General features: G+C 59.9%; 3 protein-coding genes across 10 annotated transcripts; 1 reads left to right on the forward strand and 2 right to left on the reverse strand.

The window, feature by feature from the left end:
- TBC1D10C (TBC1 domain family member 10C) lies at positions 4,834 to 11,201 on the reverse strand. 7 transcript variants are annotated; one of them, XM_013994034.2, is made up of 10 exons: positions 10,855 to 11,199; positions 10,421 to 10,600; positions 9,619 to 9,718; positions 9,323 to 9,430; positions 9,129 to 9,235; positions 8,814 to 8,928; positions 8,051 to 8,116; positions 7,759 to 7,948; positions 6,026 to 6,180; positions 4,834 to 5,496 (listed from the first exon to the last, which is right to left on the reverse strand). In XM_013994034.2, exons 2-10 carry the CDS (start codon positions 10,570 to 10,572, stop codon positions 5,167 to 5,169), a joined length of 1,323 nt encoding a protein of 440 aa, XP_013849488.1. In that variant the 5' UTR covers positions 10,573 to 10,600; positions 10,855 to 11,199; the 3' UTR covers positions 4,834 to 5,166. The 7 variants fall into 7 exon arrangements, with proteins under 7 accessions (XP_013849488.1, XP_005660690.1, XP_005660691.1 ...); XM_005660633.3 differs by having other exon boundaries at positions 10,837 to 11,199; XM_005660634.3 differs by lacking the exon at positions 10,855 to 11,199 and adding an exon at positions 10,708 to 10,830.
- Positions 12,574 to 15,540, forward strand: PPP1CA (protein phosphatase 1 catalytic subunit alpha; the record flags this gene model as incomplete). The annotated part of the gene is given in 7 exon segments (NM_001044559.1): positions 12,574 to 12,663; positions 13,160 to 13,291; positions 13,423 to 13,653; positions 14,252 to 14,356; positions 14,748 to 14,971; positions 15,054 to 15,188; positions 15,272 to 15,540. Coding segments are annotated over 7 exon segments (993 nt in total). The 3' UTR covers positions 15,383 to 15,540.
- On the reverse strand, positions 15,514 to 22,112 carry RAD9A (RAD9 checkpoint clamp component A). 2 transcript variants are annotated; one of them, XM_003122463.5, is made up of 11 exons: positions 21,949 to 22,112; positions 21,793 to 21,863; positions 21,237 to 21,365; positions 20,143 to 20,257; positions 19,955 to 20,054; positions 18,127 to 18,236; positions 17,928 to 18,037; positions 17,754 to 17,818; positions 17,526 to 17,663; positions 16,576 to 16,786; positions 15,514 to 16,484 (listed from the first exon to the last, which is right to left on the reverse strand). In XM_003122463.5, the coding sequence occupies exons 1-11, from the start codon at positions 21,980 to 21,982 to the stop codon at positions 16,389 to 16,391; spliced, it is 1,179 nt and encodes a 392-aa protein (XP_003122511.1). In that variant the 5' UTR covers positions 21,983 to 22,112; the 3' UTR covers positions 15,514 to 16,388. The 2 variants fall into 2 exon arrangements, with proteins under 2 accessions (XP_003122511.1, XP_013849492.1); XM_013994038.2 differs by lacking the exons at positions 18,127 to 18,236; positions 19,955 to 20,054 and having other exon boundaries at positions 15,515 to 16,484.

The raw sequence follows: 22,325 nt of genomic DNA on the forward strand, positions 1-22,325 counted from the left end.
TAGATACCACTCAGTTATTACCGCTGAGCCACAACAGGAACTCCAAAGCTTTTTTTTTTTTTGCTTTTTTTTTTCAGCACCCACAGCGTATGGAGGTTCCCAGGCGAGGAGTCTAATTGGAGCTGAAGCTGCTGGCCGCAGCCACAGCAAGCAGGACCTGAGCCTCGTCTGAGACATATGCCACAGCTCACGGCAATGCCAGATCCTTAACCCACTGAGGGAGGCCAGGGATCAAACCTGCAACCTCATGGTTCCTAGTCGGATTCGTTTCTGCTGCACCATGATGGGAATCCCCCAAATCTTTTTCAAGTGTTTTTGGTTTTGTTTCTGGGTGCGGCTGTGGCATGCAGAAGTTCCTGGGCTACGGATCAAACCCGAGCCATAGCAGTGACCAGAGCCACAGCAGTGACAATGCTGGATCCTTCTCCCATGGAGCCATCAGGGAACTCCTCAACAGAGTAAATTTTAAAGATCTTTTTTGTTTTGTCCAGTGGTTTGTGAATCGGGCAGTACCCCGTCTAGCAGATAGAAAGGCGCTCCAAGGAGCTGTGCAAAATGAAAGAGCTTTCCTGGAAGATGGGAGCAGACCTGAAGAAGTTATACTTAGGCAAAAGAGTGGGTTGGTTATTGCAAGGTCACTTTCTTTCAGGCGGCGACAGGGGCCTATCAGGCAGATGACCTCGCTTGTGCTGGTCAGGCGATTTCTGATTGACTGATTTAAGATGCCATTTCTGAGAGAACTGAAACTGTAATTAAGTTGTCTCAGTTTGGTGATGTGGGCCTTACTTAGCCTAAGTGACTCCATTTCTTTTGGACTTCCCATGTGGCTCACAACATTTGGGGCCTATTTTTGTTTGTTTGTTTGTTTGCTTGCTTTTTAGGGCCACACCTGTGGCATATGGAAGTTCCCCAGCTAGGGGTCGATTGGAGCTACAGCCACTGGTCTACGCCACAACCACAGCAACACAGGATCCAAACCACGCCGGTGACCCACACCACAGCTCACGGCAAAGCCAGATCCTTACCCACTGAACTAGACCAGGGATGGAACCTGTGTCCTCATGGATCCTTGTTGGGTTCGTTAACTGCTGAGCCATGAAGGGAACTCCCAAGGTCCTGTTGTTTTTAATGTTTTTGATGCAGCATCTGGGGACTCAGGTTTCTGATCCCAGGCTTGGCTGCGCAGGGGCTCCTGGGAGAAGGTAGCAGTGTCAAGGAAGTTCCCTTGCGGGGCAGTGGGGGTAAAGATCTGGCATTGCTGCAGCTGTGGTGCAGGTCACAACTGCGACATGGGTTCAATCCCTGGCTGGGGAACTTCCACATGCTGTGTGTATGGCCAAAAAAGAAGAACAAGAAGAAGGGGAAGAAGAGGGTAGTGGTGTCAGCAAATCAACCTTTCCTTCCCTCCCCTCCCCTCTCCTCCCCTCTCCTCCCCTCTCCTTTCCTTTCCTTTTGGCAGCAGCTTGCAGCAGTTTGATGTAGGATCTCATTTCCCAAGCCAGGGATTGGACTCCAGCTGCAGCAGTGGAAGCACTGAATCCTAACCACTAGACCACCAGGGACCTCCCAAGTCAGACTTGTCTTGACCTGTCCCAGGCACTGTACCGAGGGCTTTATGTGCCATATCTCACCTAACCCTATTCCAAAGCAGGTCTGATTCTCTGCTTTACAGATGAGGCAATTGAGTCTCAGAGAGGTGACGTGATTTGCCCAAGGCCACACAGCTAGTGAGAGGCAGGGCTCAGATCTTCCCTCTCCCGGAGTGTGTACATATACGCAAACAGAACAGTGTGGTCTGTGCCCACTCCCAGGCTGCCCTGGCTGGGCATCAGCTGTGACGGCGTTTGCCTCGTGGATGCAGGGAGGAAAATCGGGGTTGGGCACCTGCAGCTCAGCACAGGGCCCTGGGACTTGGGGCACATAGGCCGGCAGGTTGCTCTTGGTTTGTCAAAGCCAGGAGAGCCTGGGGGCCACCTGAGACCAAACTGAGCTAGGCAGGGGTGAGGTGAGGAGAAGCAAGGCCTGGGTTCCTGACCAGCTCGACTAAACAGTAATCATTGAGGAGTTCCCAATGTGGCGTAATGGAATTGGCGACATCTCTGCAGCACCAGGACGTGGGATCGATCACCCACCTGGCACAGTGGGTTAAGGATCTGGCATTGCTGCAGCCGTGGCATAGGCCACAACTGTGGCTCGGACCAGATCTCTAGCCCAGGAACTCCATATACCATGGAGCTGACAAAAAAGAAACAAGAAAAAAACAGAACAAAACAAAACAACAATATTGAAAAATGAGACTGATAGAATTCTCTTAGGTCTGGGGTGTGAGCTGTTATTATCCCGTTATCTGTAGGAGGAGACTGAGGTTCAGAGTGAGAGGGACTTCCCTATGCAGGAACTTTGCAGGGAGTCCAGGCCTGGCTTCTGGACAGTGTGGGGTGGGTGGCAGTTGAGACGAAGACCATGCCCGCCCCCAACCAAGGGACGTCCATTTGCCCTCCAGTTCTCTGCCTGCCCCCCACTCCTGTCCCCTGGGCTGACTCAGGCTGATGGACATCACTAGGTACCATCCTAGCTTTGGTCCCCATGGGATGAGCACGCTTAGGTGTGTACCTCGCCTTCTCTGAACCCCTTTCCAGGCAGGGTTTGTTGGGAGCTGGGGCTGCTAGGTTCACTGAGTGTGGTTGTGCAGGTTGCTCACTGCACAAAGGTACCCGGCTGAGTGTTCACTTCTCTTCTGCCCTGCAGTTCTTCAGGTGCCTGGAGGAGGTGCATCTTTTCCCAATTAGTGCACAGGTGCCAGAGGGACTAGCAGGGGGAGTTCCCGTTGGGTTAAGAACCCAATTAGTATCCACAAGGATGCAGGTTTGATCCCTGGCCTCACTCAGTGGGTTAAGGATCCGGCATTGCCATGAGCCTCGGCATAGGTCACAGACACGGCTCAGATCTGGCATTGCTGTGGCTGTGGCGTAGGCTGGCAGCTGTAGCTCCGATTCAACCCCTAGCCTGGGAACTTCCATATGCCATGGGCGTGTCCCTGAAAAACAAACCAAAACAGAAGAATTATCCAGAGGGGCCAGCACAGCCCTGCAGGAGCAGCGTGTATAAAGAAGTGTTGGCACAAGGAGGAAGCTGATTCTTTTCCCGTCTGAGCCCTCGGCTGGGCCCAGGCTTCCCAGGTAGAGGGTTGATAACAGGACTGCCTAGAAAGTGCTTCCCTGAGTAGACAAGGCACTGACTCAGTCCCAGCTGGAGGGGCCCGGCTGGAGACCACCTGCTCCAGGGTCTGTATCCAGGGGTAAGACTGCCACGTAGCCCCCTCCTGACTCAGGATGCTGGACTCTCCACTCCAGCAAGAGAGGCCAAGGCTGCTCTGCTGCTTTCCTGCTTCCCTGCCGTCCTAGCAGAAGAGCTGAGCCAGTGGGGGGCAGGGAGTTCGGGGCCGACTCCATAAAGCCTCTGCTGGCTCCGCACCTACCTGCTTCAATGCCTGAGAATCCATTAGACACCTGCTCTAAGCCTAAGGCCTGGTCTAGCCCACTCGGCCCCTCTGTGTGCTCCTGGGCTGCATCCCCAACCTAGCCGTCCTACCCTTCCTAGAAAGAGATTATCAGTGCCACCAGCAGAGAGAGGGAGAGTAGGTGGGTGGGAAGGGGCTCTGAGAAAGGGGTCTGTGAACTGCAGGGGCGTGTGTTAATTATTAACTGCAAGTACCCTAGTGGGGTGAGGTTGGGGCTCAGGAAGCTCCTCTTTATCTTTAACTCACAGGGGCCCAGTCTTGGGGAGGGTGGGGGGTGAGCAGGAGAGAGAGCACGGCCAGGAAAGCAGACGGAGGTGGCTGCCAGGTTCATGGCCATTGACGTGGGGGCAGGGGGAAGCCTGGTGTCTGCTGCCGTGGGTAGCGAGGCTTTGGCCAAGCTGCCTCCCCTCCTGAGCCTGTTTCCCCAGGCAAACTTCAGATCTGCCTCTGGGTCTCCGGGAGTCCCTCTCCCAGGCCAAAGGCTCCTTGGGACTGGGCTGGTCTGCCCCTGAGCCAGGGCCTGGCCAGTCACATGGTAAGTGCCACAAGCATATATGCAGAGAGAGCCTGCGGCGTGTGGTCCTGGCACTAGACCATTCCAAATCGGGGGTCTGAGGCACTCCCCCAGTCCCAAGTGGGACTCACTTTCTCTAGGCAATGCCCCCACCCTCCCCCCTTCCGGGGAGGGCACCTAGGGAGGTGGGGCACTGGGAATGGGCTCTGCGGGACACAGGCCTGCCCAGGAACCAGGCCCGTTGTCTTGGCGACGGCTCCTGTCCCAGGCACCCCAGGCACCCACGGGGGCAATTAGCCAGTGTGGGAGGGGGTTTCCATGGTGGCAGTTCCCCCGCGGTGTGGCTGGGGCTGAGGGAGGGGACAAGGACCTGTGGGCCCTTTGTCCTGGCACACTAGGCCTCTGTTCTGGCCGGTTCTCTCTGAGGACCATGGGTGGGGGCCAGACTGGGTTAGTGTGCCCCATTCCTGGGAGAGGGTGTCCTGAACCATCAGGGGGAGAGAGGACAATAGGGGACACAGCCCCACTTCTGGGTCCAGCATCCCCCTGGGAGCCCTCCTCCCACAGGCACAGGAGCCTTGCCTGCCCCCAAGAGGCTGGGCACGCCAGGGGCTTACCATTGGTTCCTGTTTCTGGTAAACACCTTCCAGCAGCCAATGGGCAGCCTCGGTGCGTCCTGGGAGCCAGGGCTGGACCAGGAGGGGCGGGGCTGTGAGGGCTGCATTGGGGGGTGGGCAGGGGACGGGCTATTGGTCGAGGGTTGCAGGGTGGGGGATGTTCCATAGAACTCCAGACAGGCTTCTGCTCAGACTTTATTCCAGGCCCCCCAGGAGCCTTTTGGGGTCCCCTAGCCGAGCCTGTGCCCTTACCCCGCACTCCTTCAGCTCCAGCTTGACCTTTGCAAGGGCCCAGGCACCAGGACAGCTCCATGGGTGGGCGGTTTGACCTGGGTCCCTGAAACCTCACTTTCTGGGACCTTCCTTCATCCTTGTGGCTGACACAGCTCATGCGAAGGGAGCTCAGGCCTCATATCCCAGCGGTAAAGTGCGGTGCCCACTCCAGACTGGCATCAACTGTTCAGGCAATTGGGTTGCAGGACATGGAGTCTGTGGTACCCTCAGAAGTGGGGCCTTCAGAATCGGGTGTCCAGGAAGGAGGTGGAGCTTCGATGGGACCTGGTGGGACTCTCGATTGGGGGGCCCCTGGACCGAGTCAGCAGCCCGTGGAAAGTCTTGCCTCGGGTCTGGGGCTTGCGCCGTGGTGGCCTGGGCTCTTCCGGGGGTTGCACCACGATGCGGGGCACCTCGGGCCGGGCGGCTCCCTGAGTTCCTGCCAGCTGCTGGGCCTCAAAGATGGCTTGGGCCCCGGCCAGGCGGGCCTGGGGCCTCGGGGGCGGCAGCTGGGCCAGCTGGGCCTTGATCTCCCGCTGCAGGTCCTGTTCGGACAGGGCCACGCTGTGCACCTGTGGGGAGCAGTTGGGACTGAGTTTGCCTTGCCTGGGGGAGGGCAGGAAACCGTGAGGTCCCGGTGGGGCGGGCAGTGCACAGCCCAGGAAGTGGCTGAGGGCTGAGGGCTGAGGGGCTGACAGACTAAGAGATAGACTAAAAGAGCCACAGAAAGCCATCTGAGGCCTGGGGTTTCCACCTTCTCTGCTGCTCAGAGGACAGGAACAGAGCCCCGGGTTTTTTGTTTTTGTCTTTTTAGGGCCGCACCTGCAGCATATGGAGGTTCCCAGGCTAGGGGTCGCATCAGCTGCTGGCCTACACCACTGCCACAACAGCATGGGATCTGAGCCGCGTCTGTGACCTACGCCACAGCTCACGACAACGCCGGATCCTCAACCCACTGGGTGAGGCCAGGGATCGAACCTGCATCCTCTGGATGCTAGTTAGATTCATATCCACTGTGCCATGACGGGAACTCCAAACCTGGTTCTTACTCTGACTTGCGGCTCTGGGACTCAGTTTCCCAGGCAGTCGGGGGGCACCCACCTGGGGCATGAAGACCTCCTCCTGCAGCTGGGCGGGGGGGATGGCTCGAAGGGCACTGAGCGTCTCCAGGAGCCCCGGACAGGCCAGGCGCTGTTCGGTGGCACCCAGTGCCAGGCGCACCAGCGTCAACCCCACACGGAACAGCACTTTTACACCTGCGGACCCAGGGGTGGGGGGGTTAGCTCAATGAGGGACCAGCCCTGCCATTGCTCAGTCTGCACCTGAACCTGCCCTTGGCCAGACTCCTTCCACCCTCCTGCAGCTCTGCTGCCGCTGACCGGGCCAGGAACAATGACCGAGAGCAGAAGGCCAGTTGGGGGGACCCTGGCAAGTATGTCTGGGGCCACAGACACTTCTGGGCCCAGCAGCCTGCCAGGAACCAAGCTTTCTCATTCTGGTCTCAGCTCCTAGTCCCTCCAAGAAAGGGCTGGGCGGTGATGATCAGCTCAGATCTGTGACCTTCTGATTCTAGAGAATGTCTAGCCAGAGCTTCTCACCCCTAAGCCAAGAACACAGGGCACAGGTGCACGTACACACGCACACACATGGCTGTGACCTTGGGCCTGTTCCTGGAGCCTCAGAATCCCTTCCTGGCAGCCTCGGGTCTGCTGAGAAAAGCAGTCAGGGGACTAGTGAGGCCTAGGGACAACTGTGACTTGTGAAGAGATAACAGCAACGACTACCGTTGTCACCATTATGAAAGGAAACCTGTGGCAGAGGGCAGCGACAGCTCGGCCACCCAGACAGCCCCGCCCCTCCCCGCCCTCGGGGTCTGCAGGGGAGGCCATGGAGATGGCAACTTGGGCACCCGTGGCCAGAGCTCTAGGTCAGCCCGAAGCCAACGGGGCATACAGCAGGTGCTCAATAGGTGTACTGATTGATTCCTACCATTATTTAGGTGCAACCACCAGACAACTCACACAGAACAGCATGCAGGTGGGTTATGGATGGGGGTACCAAAGCAGAACCCCAAAGACCCAAGGAGTCCAGCTCAGCTCTGCCCCGACTACCCCCCTCTTGGCCTGGCCCTGGGATTCACCTCTCCCCATCACCTCCGCACCCCTCGCCCCCCACCGACACACACAAGTGGCCTGGAGCCTGGGTGGCCTCTCAGCCTCCACACTGTCCCTGCACGGTCACCTCTCCCCTGGAGCAGCCACAAGCATCTTTAAACAGCACCCTCCTCCTGCCACTCCCCTGCACTCTGGCTCCTCCTTTGTTGTATTTTCTTCGTGGAACTTATGACAATCTATAAATATCTTGTTAATTTGGTTCCCGTCGCCTCCCATCCCCACCCCCACTAGAATGTGGGTCTCACTCACTCAAGTGGCCCTTGCTTCCAGACCGGTGCCTGGCCTCTAAGAACAGTCACCAAGGGCTGGTGGGCTCGGTCGGCCATGACTGCACGCCATGCCCGGCCCCCAAGCTGTGCCCCTGTTGCGCCCTCTCCGGCTTCTCCTCCATCTACCCGATGCCGGGCCTCTGCCACGTGGATGCTGCCCTCCCCATGGTGGTCACCTTGCCTGGGGGTGTGGCTACCATTCTTTGGCATTGGCCAAGCACCGGGCTGTGTCCTCAGAGTCACGTGGTGCCATCACCCTCAGCACACCCCAGCATCCAGACCCTGAGCCAGGACTGGCGGTGGCGGCGGGGCAGAGCAGCGCTGGCACACTCCTTCCGCCCCGTCCTCCCCCCACCCCCGACCCGACCCACCTGGCCGGCCACCCACTCACCCTCACTAAGGAAAGCATCCCAGACACGCAGCACCGTGGGGAAGGGCAGGGAGCGGGCGAAGAGGCACAGGAACCACTCGGGCAGGTAGAGCAGGGGCCCGACGCCCACCTGCTGCAGGTGCTTGTGCACGCGCGGGAGCAGCCGCCGCAGCAGGGCCATGAACACCTCGGCGTCCAGCCGCACAGCCTCCTGCGGCCACGTCCATCAGCACTGCTGCTCCTGGTCCCCAGGCTCCCACCAGCCCGCCCGGCCCCTCCCCTTGTGCCCTGGGGCCCCAGCCCAGCCTCTCACCATGTGGGGCCCGTAGTAGCCAGGGAGGTAGACCTCGCAGATCTGAACCAGGCACCAGAAGGCCTCCTGAGGGTGGGCACAGGTCTTGAGTGCCCACCGCGGGGGGGACCACGGAGAGGACCACAGGGCTGGGGAAAGGGGCACTGGGAAGGGCCTGGACACCATGTAGGGTGACTCTGGAGCCAGGAGCCTGGATGCAGTGCAGGGGACGGAGGGGGCAGGTCTTGCCAAAAGCTTCCAGTGGCCCAGAGGCCTACCAAGGGGGTATGGGGGTTCAAAGTTGGAAGTCATAGGACACAGGAGGTTGAATTTCAGGGACACAGGGTTGGGGCTCACTGGTTAGGGGAGGAAGGGTCCCAAAGTTCAAGTCCTAGGATCTTGGGGTCACTGGGGTCAGGGATCCTAGACCCAGGGTTCAGAATCAGGAGTCATGAGGTCAAAGCGATGAGGTCGAGACTCCTAGATCACCGGGGCAAAGGTCAGGGGTCAGGGGTCTGTGTTCCTAGACTCAAAGTCACTGGGCTTGAAGGTCCCTGAGGTTGGCAGTCTTGAGGCCCTGGGTCGCTGGGTGTCAAGGATCCCAGGTCCCTGAGGCCAGAGTTCCATGGGTCCAGGGCAAAGGATCACTAGGTCCCTAGCATTAGAGTTTGGGGGTCAAGGGTCTCAGGTCACCGAAGTCAGAGTTCCTGGGGTTCGGGTCATGGCTCCCTGGGCTTAGGGTGTCAGGGTCTTGGGTCCCTGTGGCAGGGCTGAGGGTACTCACCTCTGGGGGCAGGTGCATGAGCAGCACCGCTGCCACGGGGCCCTGGGCCTGGCAGTAGCCCTGCTCTGGCCGATACAGGGTGTAGGCCTTCAGTACCTCCAAGAGGCCCTGCTGCCTGTGCCAGAAGAGACCCTGTCAGGGGCCGGCCCTCCGGGCATCCCTTCCCACCCTCTAGCGTCCCTTGCCCAGGCCTCGGCCCTTCAGGGGCCTTGCTGGGTCTTCTGGGCTGCAAAGACATAGAGCTGGGCTGGCGATTAGGCCAGAGTGCCTGGGGCTTTTGGGGCTGCAGGTCCCTGGGCATGAGTGGCCTCGTACCCATGACCCTGGGGTGACACAAACATCTCATGCAGAGGAAACTGGCGGTGCAGGTCCCTGCCAATGGTCTCCATCCACTGTGGGTCCCCAGGGGCTTCAGCCAGTTTCTGTGGGTGGGCGAGAAGGCAGATGTGAAGGCTCAGAGTGGCAAAGGGCCAGGGCCGGGGCGGTGGAGCCCCTGCCAATCCCCTCACCTGGTAAGTGCCAGGGTTGTTCTTCTGACACACATGGGCCCCGCACAACAGGGGCCAGCACCGGGCCCGCAGGGCTGAGGGAATGCCTTTCCGGCACTGCATCTTTATCTGCGGGTGAAGCAAGGGGCCTCATCAGGCCAGCCAGCTTCCCCTGCTCCTGTTGGCAGGCCCCAGGTACCAGCCGGTCATTGTGAAGGCCACTTTGGGGAGCAGGGAGAAAAGGCAGGCCTGCTGGGACCCAGGAGGGGTCCAGGGTGTGGGCCGAGGCCCAGGGGGATGAGCCTCCCTCCCCTCACCTTCTTGTATCGTCGAGACATGGTTTTCTCCCAGTGCGAGGTCATCTCTACCCATTTCATCTCCCGCTGGCGGATGAGGTCTGCAGGCGGGTGACCTGGCCTGCGGGCACATGGCACAGGCATCCAGGCGCTGGGCACCTGTTCCCTAGAGCCCGTATCTGCTACCCTTCTTGCTACCCAACTCCTGGCCCTGGAGATCTCTGGGAAGCCCTGGCTGGGGGTGACCAGTCACCCAGGAGTTGCCAGTGGTTGTCATGGGGACAGGGAAGGATGTGGCTCCGATGTGGGCGGAAGCAGGAGAGGCTGAAAGGGGTGTGTAGGTGTGTGTTGGGGGAGGGGCTGGTTGGCTGTCCCCCAGGATAGGGACAGAGACAACTCATAGACAGAGCCCTGGACTAGAAGCCAGCAGTCATGAGTTTGAGTCTGATTCTGTCTCTGATCTGCTGTGTGACCTTCCTATCTGTCTCTGAACTTGTCTTCCCATCTGCGTGTTGGGAATGGGGAGGCTTGGCGGAGGAAGAGGTGTGGGTTCCGATTTGGATCTGGGATTCCTGGGCCAGATGAAAAGGGGGAGAATGTTTAGCCCCAACGGTGGGTACAAAGCCTCAGAGACAGAGAGTCAAAGAGACAGTCAGGGACTGACCCCCTGCAGTCCTGCCAGCCTTAGGATTCCACCTGGCACCTGCAGAGCAGTGCCCCTCCCAGGACCCTGGAGGTTGGGCCTCACTCTAGAATTCAGCCCCCAGCGCCCACCCTCATTCCCAGCTCCCCACCACGCCCCCCTCATCCCTTCGCCACTTACCCTGGCTCTGCTGAGCTGCCCCCAATGAAGCCATAGCGGTCAGCCTGGCGATACGGGTCGGGCCCACTCAGCTCTGAGTCAGACCCCAAAGAGCTGGAGTCATCCTGCAGCTCACAAGGCTGCACCAGGTCCTCCCCCAGGGCCTGGGCCATGGTGTCACAGACCCCTGATGCCAACAGGCTGCAAGACGTGGGGAGAGCCAAGGTGAGAGGCAGCCCCTGGCCAGCCAGGTCCCCAGCCCCAGGACCTGACTGTGGTCAGAGGGGACAGACTTCAGGGTATCTCACCAAGCCTCTTCTGTCCCCTCTTCATTGTGGGATAGAGGTGGGGAGTGGGGAAGAACCAGAAGTGGCAGAAAGGCCAGGCTGCTGTGTAGAGACCCAGACCCAGCCCCCGTCCGCACCAGCCCGGCTTACCTCCCTGCCGCACCTCACCTCCTCCGCTCACTTCCTCCTCAGCCACAGCTTCAGCCACCCGCTTCGGGCCCCTCCCAAGAGTGGGGGGGGGTTACCCCTTCCTCTCTCAGGCGCTTCCGGCCTGCCCTAGCGGCCCTGGGCTCCTCCCACCACCCTGGTGGGCTGGGTGGATACAGGTTTGTGTCGTGGGCTGGGTGTGATGGAGCCAGGGCCTGTCAGAGGTAGAGAGGCCAGGCTGCCTCCAGATTTGAGGTTACTGGCATGTAAAACCCTCAATTCAAGGTTCCAATGAGAATTACGTTTTTTTGTTTGTTTGTTTGTTTTAATTTTTTTGTCTTTTTAGGGCCGCACCCTCGGCATATGGAGGTTCCCAGGCTAGGAGTCTAATCGGAGCTCTAGCCCCCAGCCTACGCCATAGCCACAGCAACGCCAGATCTGAGCTGTGTCTGTGACCAACACCACCGCTCACGGCAGCGCCGGATCCTTAACCCACTGAGCAAAGCCAGGGATCAAACCCGCAACCTCATGATTCCTAGTTGGATTCATTTCCGCTGCGCCACAATGGGAACTCTGAGAATTACGGTTTATTGAATGTTTGCTCTTCACGAAATAACATTTTTCACATGCGCACAATGTAGCTTAATTATGCTACTCAAAAGGCAATGATAAAACATAAAAAAAAAAAAAAAAAAACAGGGAGTTCCCCATCGTGGTACAGTGGAAACGAATCGGACTAGGAACCATGGAGTTTCAGGTTTGATCCCTGGCCTCGCTCAGTGGGTTAAGGATCTGGTGTTGCTATGGCTGTGGTGTAGGCTGGCAGCTGTAGCTCTGATTGGACTCCTGGCCTGGGAACCTCCATATGCCGTGGGTGTGGTCCTAAAAAGGACAAAAAGACAATAAATAAATAAATACATAGATAGGAGTTCTTTCTGTGGTGCAGCGGATTAGTGGTATGGCTTGTCTCTGTAGAGGCGCTGGTTCAGCATTGCTGCATCTGTGGCATAGGTCGCAGCTCCAGCCTGGATTCAGTCCCTGGCCCAGGAACTTCCACGTGCAGCTGAGAAAGAAAAAAAAAATTAACCGCTAATTCAGCTTGCATCACAGGCACTGTGGACCAAAATGGGCTTGGAGTTTAGTGACAGGTTTCTAGGTCTGGTCAGTCACCTGGGGGCCACAGAGACTCCGGAGGTAGAGGCCCTTGAATTAGGTCCAGGTCTTGGACCAACCCTTTGCTATCTCTGTGCACTTCAAGGACTTGATCGGCAGTATTTGGGGAGACCCAATGAGTTACCGATGAGCTCACACCAACTTCCCGCCCAGGGCGGAGGTGAGAAGGACTGCGTAGCCCTTAAAAGAGAAAAACAACTTCCACAGCACTTCCTGTCCCATATTCTCTGGAAAGGGGTGGCCAACTTCTCATAGGCAGAACTAGACTCGACCTCGCCCCTCGAAGCCCCGCCCACCAAGAGGCTCCGCCCCAGAGATGGGCGTTCCGTCCGAGTCCCGCCCCGTGACTGAGGCCCCGCCCCCCGGGCCGCTTGGGCCTCTGCGCCCGGCGTCCGGCGGAGGCGCTAGAGCGCTGGGGCAGCGGACGGGGCGGGGCGGGGCGGGGCGACGAGGGGCGGAGCGGGCGGCCGAGGAGGCGGGGCGGCGGGCCGGGGCGGGCCGGGCCGGGCCGGGCGGAAGGAGAGCCAGGCCGGAAGGAGGCAGCGGGAGGGTGGGAGGCAGGAGCGGGCCCGGAGCTGCTGGGCCAGAGCGGCGGCGCCGCCATGTCCGACAGCGAGAAGCTCAACCTGGACTCTATCATCGGGCGCCTGCTGGAAGGTTGGCCGGGGCGGGGGAGGTGGGCGCCCGCCGCGCCCTGGCCCCCTTCCCGGCCCGGAAGTGGCGCGCGGGTGGACCTGCCCCTCCCAGGGCCAGCTTAGACTGGGCGGGGACGGGCCGCGAGGTCCCGTGGCCGTGGCTCTCCCCGCCAAATCGCGGCGCGCCTGGAGGTCTGGGGTTGTTCCCCGCGCTGGAACAGGGCCGGGGCGCATGGGTCGGCCTGGGCTCTTGGGGTGAGGGAGAAACCCGAGAAGCCTAGCCACCCGGGAAGGGGTCCTGCGCTATCAGGCTTTGGGTGGTAGGGCCCCTGCGCACAGCAGTCCCCTCCCAAGTGCCTTGAGGGTAGTTGGGGTCCGGTCCCAGGAGGCTCAGCAGCAACAGCTGCCTCTGGGCAAGGAGGGGCCCAGGCGCCCCAGAAGTGCTCATGAGGGCCTGTGTGTCACCCACCCTCTCCTAGTCTCAGGGACCAGGGTCCTGACGCTCCTTCCACCCTCAGTGCAGGGCTCGCGGCCTGGAAAGAATGTACAGCTGACAGAGAACGAGATCCGTGGTCTGTGCCTCAAATCCCGGGAGATTTTCCTGAGCCAGCCCATCCTTCTGGAGCTGGAGGCACCCCTCAAGATCTGCGGTGAGCCCCCTGCCCAGCCCCTTTGCTTCCTGGAAGTGGTTTTGGCCCCTCTAAAGTCCCTGGATCCCAGCCTTATCCCTGGGTTCAGGTTTAGACTGAACCTAGACCTGACCTGGTTCCCTGGGTCCCAGGTGACATCCACGGCCAGTACTATGACCTTCTGCGGCTGTTCGAGTACGGCGGCTTCCCTCCAGAGAGCAACTACCTGTTCCTGGGGGACTACGTGGACCGGGGCAAGCAGTCTTTGGAGACCATCTGCCTGCTGCTGGCCTATAAGATCAAGTACCCGGAGAACTTCTTCCTGCTCCGTGGGAACCACGAGTGTGCCAGCATCAACCGCATCTATGGCTTCTACGATGAGTGTAAGTGCCATGGGTGTCTGGGGCTGCCCGGGTCCTAAAGGGCTCTCCTGGCCATTCAGAGGGACCCTCGAGTTGGCCTGGCAGCTGGGGTATCAGTGTCTGACAAATACCTGCTAGACTGAGCTCCGTGAAGGCAGGGCCGGGCCAGGCCAGTTCAGGTCTCTCCACCTGCCCTCCTGGCATGGGTCCTGGCACTCAGGAGGGATCTGGTGAATGGGTGCTGGCTGCAGGGCTGCCCGTATTCTAATAAGGGCCTTGCCCAGTGACACTCCCCTCCAGCGCATCCGTTACTTAAGCACTTAGGCTGCCTGTCTGGACTGGACTCTGTTTGCCAGAAGCAGAGATAAACAGACCTGGTCTTGGCCTGGCCCTGCTCATGTGCTGCAGGTGGGTGCCAACCCTGAGGTTGTTCCAGAACTGGAATGCTGGGGTTCCTGGAAAGCTGGTAGGCAGTGGGATGGGTTTCCCTTCCTTGCCCTCTCTGCTTCCCTCCCAGCTGTGTCTGAACAGCACATGATGTGCCCTGCAAGGCCCAGGGACCCCGGCTGAAGGTGGGGCAGCCAGGCCTTCTCACGAGCCACCTCCTTCCTCTGGGCAGGCAAGAGACGCTACAACATCAAGCTGTGGAAAACCTTCACTGACTGCTTCAACTGCCTGCCTATCGCTGCCATTGTGGACGAGAAGATCTTTTGCTGCCACGGAGGTGAGAGCAGCTCTGGGGCCCGCGCTGGAGGAGTGCTTGGGAGGGACGAGCCTGGCCCCATCCCGGGGGGCTTGGGGACAAAGGCATCAGCTGCAACAGTTCTCCCCCGAGTCGTTTCTTCCATGAAGTCCCCCCGCACCCTCATGTCAGGCTGTGCTGTCAGGTCGTGGCCACAGCTTCACACGTGGAGTTTGTCTCCTTTCTCCAAGGAGCCCTGTGCTCCTTGAAGAAACAGGGGCTACGAGAGGCAGAAGGTGGCGAGGTCTGCCTGTCATGGCTCCCAGGAGACCACGGAGGGGTGGGGACAGAGGCTGATCGGCAAGGCTTCCCGGAGGAGGCAGGGGCCTCGTTTTGAGGCTCAAGGAAGTGATCTACCTCCTGTGCTCCCCAGGCCTGTCCCCCGACCTGCAGTCCATGGAGCAGATTCGGCGTATCATGCGGCCCACAGACGTGCCTGACCAGGGCTTACTGTGTGACCTGCTGTGGTCTGACCCCGACAAGGACGTGCAGGGCTGGGGCGAGAATGACCGCGGCGTCTCCTTTACCTTTGGAGCGGAGGTGGTGGCCAAGTTCCTGCACAAGCACGACTTGGATCTCATCTGCCGGGCACACCAGGTGGGCTGGCGGCGCTGGGCTGGGCTGGGCTGGGGCGGGGCAGCCGGCACCTGCTGAACTAACTGCCCCCACCCTCACCCAGGTGGTAGAAGATGGCTACGAGTTCTTTGCCAAGAGGCAGCTGGTGACACTCTTCTCAGCTCCTAACTACTGCGGCGAGTTTGACAACGCAGGCGCCATGATGAGCGTGGACGAGACGCTCATGTGCTCCTTCCAGGTGGGCAGGGGGCCGGAAGGGGCCGGAAGGGGCCGGGGGCCTTTGGCCTGGCCCCATGAACCTGACTGGCTTGTTTCTTGTAGATCCTCAAGCCCGCCGACAAGAACAAGGGGAAATATGGGCAGTTCAGTGGCCTGAATCCTGGAGGCCGGCCCATCACCCCACCCCGCAACTCCGCCAAAGCCAAGAAATAGCCTCCATGTGCCCGCCCTCTATCCCAGATGGTGGATTGTACAGAAATCACATGGCCACAGGGGGGGTCACACTGGCCCCCAGGCCCACTTGTCATGGGGAACACGGAGCCTTGGTGTATTTTTCTTTCTTCCTTTTTTTTTTTTTTTTTTTTTTTTTTATGAATCAATAGCAGCTCCCAACCCCCCAGGGCTCCCTCCGCCCGCCCCTCAGTGGCTGCAGGCAGGATCCTGGGGCTGAGGCTGCAGCTCAGGGCAAAGCAGGGCCAGATTGTGGGTCTCCAGCCTTGCTTGGCCTCAGGGCTGGCAGCCGGATCCTGGGGCAACCCATCTGGTCTCTTGAATAAAGGTCAAAGCTGGATTCTCGCCACGGCCTCTGTCTCCCTTGTCCCAAACATTGAGCCTGGCAACCCTTCTGCCCAGAGCCACTTGGGAGGCCTACTGGGCACGGGCCCCGGCCAGGGAAACCCCAGCCACATGCTCAGGTCCATAGGGTCCCTTGGGATTCCAGGCCAGCACCAGAGAGTATTAGGAAAGTAAGCAAAACTACATGTCCGCCACAGGGCATCTCAGAGGTGTGCCCACAATTCGAGGGCAGGACAGGTCATGATTGGCAGCAGGGGTGGATCAGCAGAGGCCAGCAGCCCCACTATGATTTTTTTTCTTAGGGAGGTGGGTGTGGAGAAGGCAGGCCCCAGCCTGGGCCACAAGCGTGGATGAGGTGGTTAGGGACCTCTCCTGCAGGTGGCAGCTCAGCACCAAGCCTGGAACAGACATGATTGGCAGGGCGTGGGGAGTGCGGTGCTGGAGGAAGATGACAGGACCCAGGCGGGTCAGATACCCAGGAAAGGCCCGCGGGACAGTAGCAGGACCAGCCAGCTCAGCTCCAGCAGGGCCCACCTTTACCACCTGCCAAGGAGAAGAGCCGTCCCCACCCACGGCTGGCGCTGGGAGAGGGGGTGGCTGGGGCTTCATCTGGTCCAGTCTTCCCAACGCCGGACTTCGGGGCTCAGCCTTCACCCTCACTATCTTCAGCCAGCACAGGGCTGGGGCCCTGGGGAGAGTGTGTGGGGGCCAGGATGGAGCCGAAGAACAGCGAGCGGAACTGGCGGGAGAGCAGGAAGCCGAGTGAGCTCCGGAGGCTGCTCCCTGGCCTCCCATCCCTGCCCATCCCCGCCTCCGCCTCCAGCCCCTACCTTCTTGGGTGGAGGTGTCCCAGGCACTGTGCTGGGCTCAGTGTCGTCCTCTTCCTCCTCTGAGTCAGGGCCAGGGCTGCAGAGGGCTTGGAGGCCAGGAGAAAGGGAGTCGGAGGGCAGGGCCCGGGAAGCCTCACTGCCCACAGTGGTCTCCATGGCGATCATATAAGAGTCAATGTCGTCCGCGGCAAAGTCATCCAGGTGGGGTGTGCTGGGGGCAGAGACGGTATCAGCAAAGGAACAGGGAGGGAAGAGGGGGAACAGGCGGGGCCCCACCTTGGAGGGACGGCGGGGAGCTGCAGGAGCCCTGTAACCTCCCGCTTTTATTCCTTCCTGACTTGGTGGGAGGGGAGAGGATGCAGGGGTTAAGTGGCTGCTTCCTGGAGGGGGCGGACCTGGAATCCTTTCATCAGAGTTGAGGTAGAGGCCCGAGGGAGGCGTCCTGGGGGCCAGTTTAGCTCAGCTGGGGGAGGGAAGCGGCAAGTCCTGTGAGCCGGGCCACCTGGGGCCCAAGCCCCCACCTTCCCAGGGGAACAGGAACTGGAGAGCACAGGGGCCCAGGGATATGCTGGGCGGGGGGCCAGGCCAAACTTCCTCCGCTTAGACTACACTGGGCCCATCCTCCCCAACCCACCTGCCCTTCCAGCCACCTGCTTCCCCAACCCCAGGCAGCCCCCTGCCTCCCGGCAGCCCTCTCCCTCCCTGGCCCGGGAGGAGGTTCAGAGGAGGCCTCAGCCAGAGAAGGAAGCCAGCCCGACCTTGGGGACACTTCCCTGGGTGGGAGGGATCTCTGAGTGGGAGGGATCTCTGAGCCCAGCTGATCTGCAGGGCTGGAAGCTGTGAGCACCGCAGGGGCTGGAGCCTGATGGGAAGTGTGTGTGGGGGCTAGAAGCAGGCTCTGGCCAGGGTGCACGGTGTAGGGGAGGGGGAGAGTGGGTGGGTGCGCTTACCTGTGAGCCTGAAGCTGAGGTGCTGGCCTCTGGAGCTCTGAGGAACGCAGATCCTGGGAGTGCGGGTCCGGCTCCGAGAGCGTGGCCAGAACAAAGTGGCCATCCAGCAGAGTGTCCTCGATGGCAAAGATAGCTGGCCTAGGCAAGGGGTGGATCCGGACAAGGTCAAGGCCTTTGGTGCCTGGCTTCCCAGAGCCCTCCCCTCCCTGTCCTGAGGTTGGGAATCACCTGCCAGGAGCATCGAAGTAAACGCTAAGAGACAAGTTTGCTGACTCTGCGAAGCTCAGGAGCCCCTGGGAAGGGAGAGGCAGGGCCGTGAGGTGCGGAGGAAGCAAGGAGGGAGAGGGCGGGGCGAGGGCCGAGGGTGGGGCGGGGCGGAGAGCGCAGGGGGCGGAGCCTCACCCGGAACTCCTTGAGGCAGAAGGTGATGGCCACCCCTTCCTGGGCCTGCAACTGCTGGAAATCCTCCTCCCCGATGCTCATCTCAGTCACCATGGCTTTGGCGGTGCTGTCTGTGGGGGCAGGAACAGGAGGAAGCTGGGCCCCACCCCCGCCCAGCCCACCTCTGCTCCCAGTCCCAGGCCACGTCTGGCTCCCTCACCTGCCTCCTCCTCCTGGTAGCTCCGCAGGATGACCCTGCGGCCACGGCCAATGCCCAGCGTCACTTCAGCCAGCGCGGGGGGGAAGGGCAGAACAGCCTCCCCCAGGACCCTGGAAGGAGCGCACAGCGTGACACCCAAGGCTCGGCCCCACCCAGCGGCTCTGAGAGAACCTGGGGCAGGACAGTGACACACACCAACATCCAAGGAGAACCAGGCCAGCCCTAGCGTGCCCCAGGAAGGACAGGAGGAGCGGGACAGGCTCCCTGCCCTGTCAAAAGCTCCCAGGCGGCTGTGGGACAGAAGTCTGCTTGCAAGAAGAGCTGGGGCAGACAAGAGCAGAGCCCAGAGAAGGCAGCAGGAAGGACGGGCTGTTGGCAGTGAACCGAACCTGGCAGGCAGCATCTGCCCACCCTGTCCCTGAGAACCCAGCAAGAGCTTGTCTAGAAGGGACGCCCACTGGTAACCATTTACAGGAGAAATAACACCTGGAATTTGCATGAATTTGAAATTGAAGAAAAAGAAACAGCTGCTCATTTAAAAACAGGGTGAGGAGTTCCCGTTGTGGTGCAGCGGAAATGAATCCAACTAGGAACCATGAGGTTGAGGGTCCTATCCCTGGCCTCGCTCAGTGGGTTAGGGATCTGGCGTTGCCATGAGCTGGGTGCAGGTCTCAGACGCAGCTCAGATCTGGCATTGCTGTGGCTCTGGCGGAGGCCAGTGGCTACAGCTCTGGTTGGACCCCTAGACTGGGAACCTCCATATGCCGTGGGTGAGGTCCTAAAAAAAGACAAAAATAAATAAATAAATAAATAATAAAATAAAATAAAAACAGGGTGAAAGAAAAAGCCTCAAAATCCAGACCAGAGATTGATTCTTTCTTTCTTTACCCAAAAGGATCCTGGGCCTCACTATTTCAATAGAGCTCAGAAAAACAGCAAGTCAGGACCCAAAGAGACCTTCGAGTTGCCCTGTCCCACAGCTACCAAAAGAAAAGAAACACCAGACCCTGGGTTTCTCGAATGCAAGCAGCATCCAGTGTGCAGAGGCTGTGGAGGGGAGCTGCTCCTCCCTGCTCTGGTCTGTGCCAGGAACCTTTGCATCCACAGAGTTCCCGTCTCCCGGGCCCCTTGGCACCCAGAATGCCCAGAACAGCTCCACCCCTACAGCTGCTTACTCAGGCAGCCTTCCCCCACCCAGCCTCCTGCCTGGGCCTGGGGACCCCTCAAGGCTAGAGCCCCACCAGGCAGAAAGAGAGACTGCCCTTCAAAGGGGAACATCCCAGAAGGATGACCAGGCCAGAGAAAGGTGAGGAGTCCCTGAGCCACAAAAACGTAGTGATGTTCCATGGTGCTCAGACCAGAGACCTGCTCTCTCAACAGGAGTCAGAATGGGTCTGAGTGGTCAGAAAGCCAAGCCAGACCTTTGAGGTGGAGAATACAGACTCCAGAGAACAGTGAGGAACGTGGAACAAGAGCACACCCGGCCCCTCCTCACTCCAGCCTCTGCCTTCAAAGAGCCAGATAAGGACCTGAAAGCAAACAGAGCTGGATGACCTCTCTGAAGTTCACAGAGACCCTGTAGGAAAAAGAAGGAGGTGCCCCCTTTTTTTTGCTAGGTTTGTGGCATGCAGAAGTTCCTGGGCCAGGGATCAAACCCACTCCACAGCAGCAACCTGAGCCACAGCAGTGCCAGTGCCAGTGCTAGCTCCTTAACCCTCTGAGTCACCAGGGAACTCCCTAAGGAGGTGCCTTCTTAAACTGACCCTTGAGGCCCAAAGGAGGAAGAGAAAAACCTAGGGCTCAGCCTGCAACTAGGGGGCGTGCTCACCTTGCTGGAGCACGGAGCACGTGGGGGCACAAGGCTGGGTCGAAGACGGCCTGCAGGGACTCGCAGTCCTGGAAGGACAAGTTGTGAGTCTTCCTCACCCCTGGATGGGCAGACAGGGTCTCAGTGGGCCTCGCCGACCTCCACCTCCACACCGCAGAGACGCCTGGGCCGGCCAGCTGCTCACTCACCATATCTGCAGTGCAGCTGAACCACCAGGCGGCTGCTCCTGCCACTCAGGGAGATGCAGCACTTCTCCACCGTCTTCTCCAGCATCGCCAGTGAGCGGAAGACGGACAGGAACGACTGGGTGAGGCACACACACCTAATGTTTCTACCAACCAGCTCTCAAGGCCCCTTACCCCCGCCCCCGGCCCTCTCACTGTCACACCAGGAAAAGACCTTCCACGCACACACAGGCAGACACATCCACCCTTCTGGGCCTTTGTTCATGCTGTTCTCCTTATCTGGGAGACCTCGAAAGATCTGCTTAGCTTTCAAGAACCAACTTGAATGACCTCACTCCCTCCAGGACCCTGGCTGAATCAATCACTCTCCACATCTCCATCACCCACTGTGGCCGTCTTTTTTTTTTTTTTTTGTCTTTTTGCCATTTCTTGGCCGTTCCTGCGGCATATGGAGGTTCCCAGGCTAGGGGTCAAATCGGAGCTGTAGCCACCAGCCTACGCCAGTGCTACAGCAACGTGGGATCCGAGCCACATCTGCAACCTACACCACAGCTCACGGCAACGCCAGATCCTTTAACCCACTGAGCAAGGCCAGGGACCGAACCCGCAACCTCATGGTTCCTAGTCGGATTCGTTAACCACTGCGCCACGACGGGAACTCCCAGTGGCCATCTTTTTTTTTTTGCTTTGCTTTCTAGGGGCGCACCCACGGTATATGGAGGTTCCCAGGCTAGGGGTTGAATCGGAGCGGCAGCTGCCGGCCTACACCACAGCCACAGCCATGCCAGATCCGAGCCTCATCTGCGACCTACACCACAGCTCACAGCAACGCCGGATCCTTAACCCACTGAGAGAGGCCAGGGATCGAACCTGTGTCCTCATGGATACTAGTCAGATTTGTTTCCAATGTGCCACGACAGGAACTCCTCCCCTCCGTGGCTGTCTTTACTACACCCTTGCTGCATTTTGAAGGGGATCCCTCCTGCTCCTGCATACATATCTCCCCCTAGCTGCCACCTACTAGCTGCCCCAGAGCAAGCACACTGCTGGCAGAGTTCCTGGGGGAGTCATGACCACGGCTGAGGAATGGGCCTCACCTTCATCAGGATCTTACAGCGCAATGGGTCCTGACCAGGGGTGGCCGCCTGGTACTGCTGGAAGAAGAGCGGGGCAAAGAGGAAGCAGGCATAGGCGGAGCGGGAGGAGTTCACAGTCCGGAGGGAGAGCTGGACCAGGAAAAGCAGGGAGAGGGATGCGGTCACCAGCAGTGACAGGCCCAGCCCTCTGGCCGGCTTTTGCTCCCTCTTGCCCTGCTATCCTCCGTTTCCATCAGCTGTTGAAAACCCTCCCTCTCCTGGCGGTCAGCGGATACCTTCACCATGACGCCTTCCCGGAGTCGGCCTCAGCACCTACGCATTTTACCTTGTCACCCACCCGCCACCAGACACTTGAGTGAGGACAGATGCTCTCAGCTCACACATCGGCCTGGGAAGAGGACCGGGCCCAAGCCGACACCTCAACAACAGGGGAGGAAACTGTAACTCAGCAGACAAATCTGCATAACAGCATCCTGCCTGATGGGAACGAGACTCCGAGCCCAGTTTAGGGTTCCCTGTTGGAAACCCACCCTCCCCCAATACCCTGGCCCCTCACCCCATCTTCCAGGGGCTCCAGGTAGAGTTCGTCCCCGATACGGGACAGGGAGTGGACAGCCTTGCCGAGCACTGCGGGAACGAGAGGAGAAACCCGGGTTGGGCTCGAGCCTTGGGCCGTCCCACGTGTCCCGGCCCCCGGCCGGCCTCAACTCACCCTTCACGTTGCCGCCCGTGACCAAACACTTCATGTTGCTCCCCGCGACCAGGCTGAGACTGGCGGCGGGCCCCACCCCGTACCCCGGCTCCCGGCCGCCCTCCCTCCGGGTCTCCCCCGCAGCCGCGGAGGCCCCGGGTTTCCTTCCCGCGCACCGCCCCCGGCAGCCCCGCCCCCGCCTCCTCATTGGGCCACACGCTGGCGCCTCGTCACGTGAGAAAACGCTCGCCGGCTGGGCCGTCACGTGACTGGGTCCGCAGTGGGCGGGGGGCGGTCACGTGAGCCGGGAGCGCTGGGCGCCTGCCTTGCTGGCGGCTTCTCGCCGTCCAGGCCCCTCTTGTCCCCTCCAGCCCCCCTGGGGAGCCCGGCTGGTCAGC

The sequence above is a fragment of the Sus scrofa genome, chromosome 2 (genome assembly GCF_000003025.6).
Source record: "Sus scrofa isolate TJ Tabasco breed Duroc chromosome 2, Sscrofa11.1, whole genome shotgun sequence".
Lineage (NCBI taxonomy): Eukaryota > Metazoa > Chordata > Mammalia > Artiodactyla > Suidae > Sus > Sus scrofa.

Bases quoted from the DNA above. Each gene is read 5' to 3' on its own strand.
- TBC1D10C (XM_013994034.2), bottom strand. From the start codon at position 10,572: ATGGCCCAGGCCCTGGGGGAGGACCTGGTGCAGCCTTGTGAGCTGCAG. The intron at 9,431-9,618 runs GTGAGGGGAGGG...CTTCACCCGCAG, and splicing joins TGTCTCGACGATACAAGAAG to ATAAAGATGCAGTGCCGGAA. The intron at 8,117-8,813 runs GTGAGTACCCTC...GCCCACCCTCAG, and splicing joins TCATGCACCTGCCCCCAGAG to GAGGCCTTCTGGTGCCTGGT.
- RAD9A (XM_003122463.5), bottom strand. From the start codon at position 21,982: ATGAAGTGTTTGGTCACGGGCGGCAACGTGAAGG. The intron at 21,864-21,948 runs GTGAGTTGAGGC...TCGTTCCCGCAG, and splicing joins CACGGGCGGCAACGTGAAGG to TGCTCGGCAAGGCTGTCCAC. The intron at 20,258-21,236 runs GTGAGGCCCATT...TGCCTCACCCAG, and splicing joins GCTGTAAGATCCTGATGAAG to TCGTTCCTGTCCGTCTTCCG.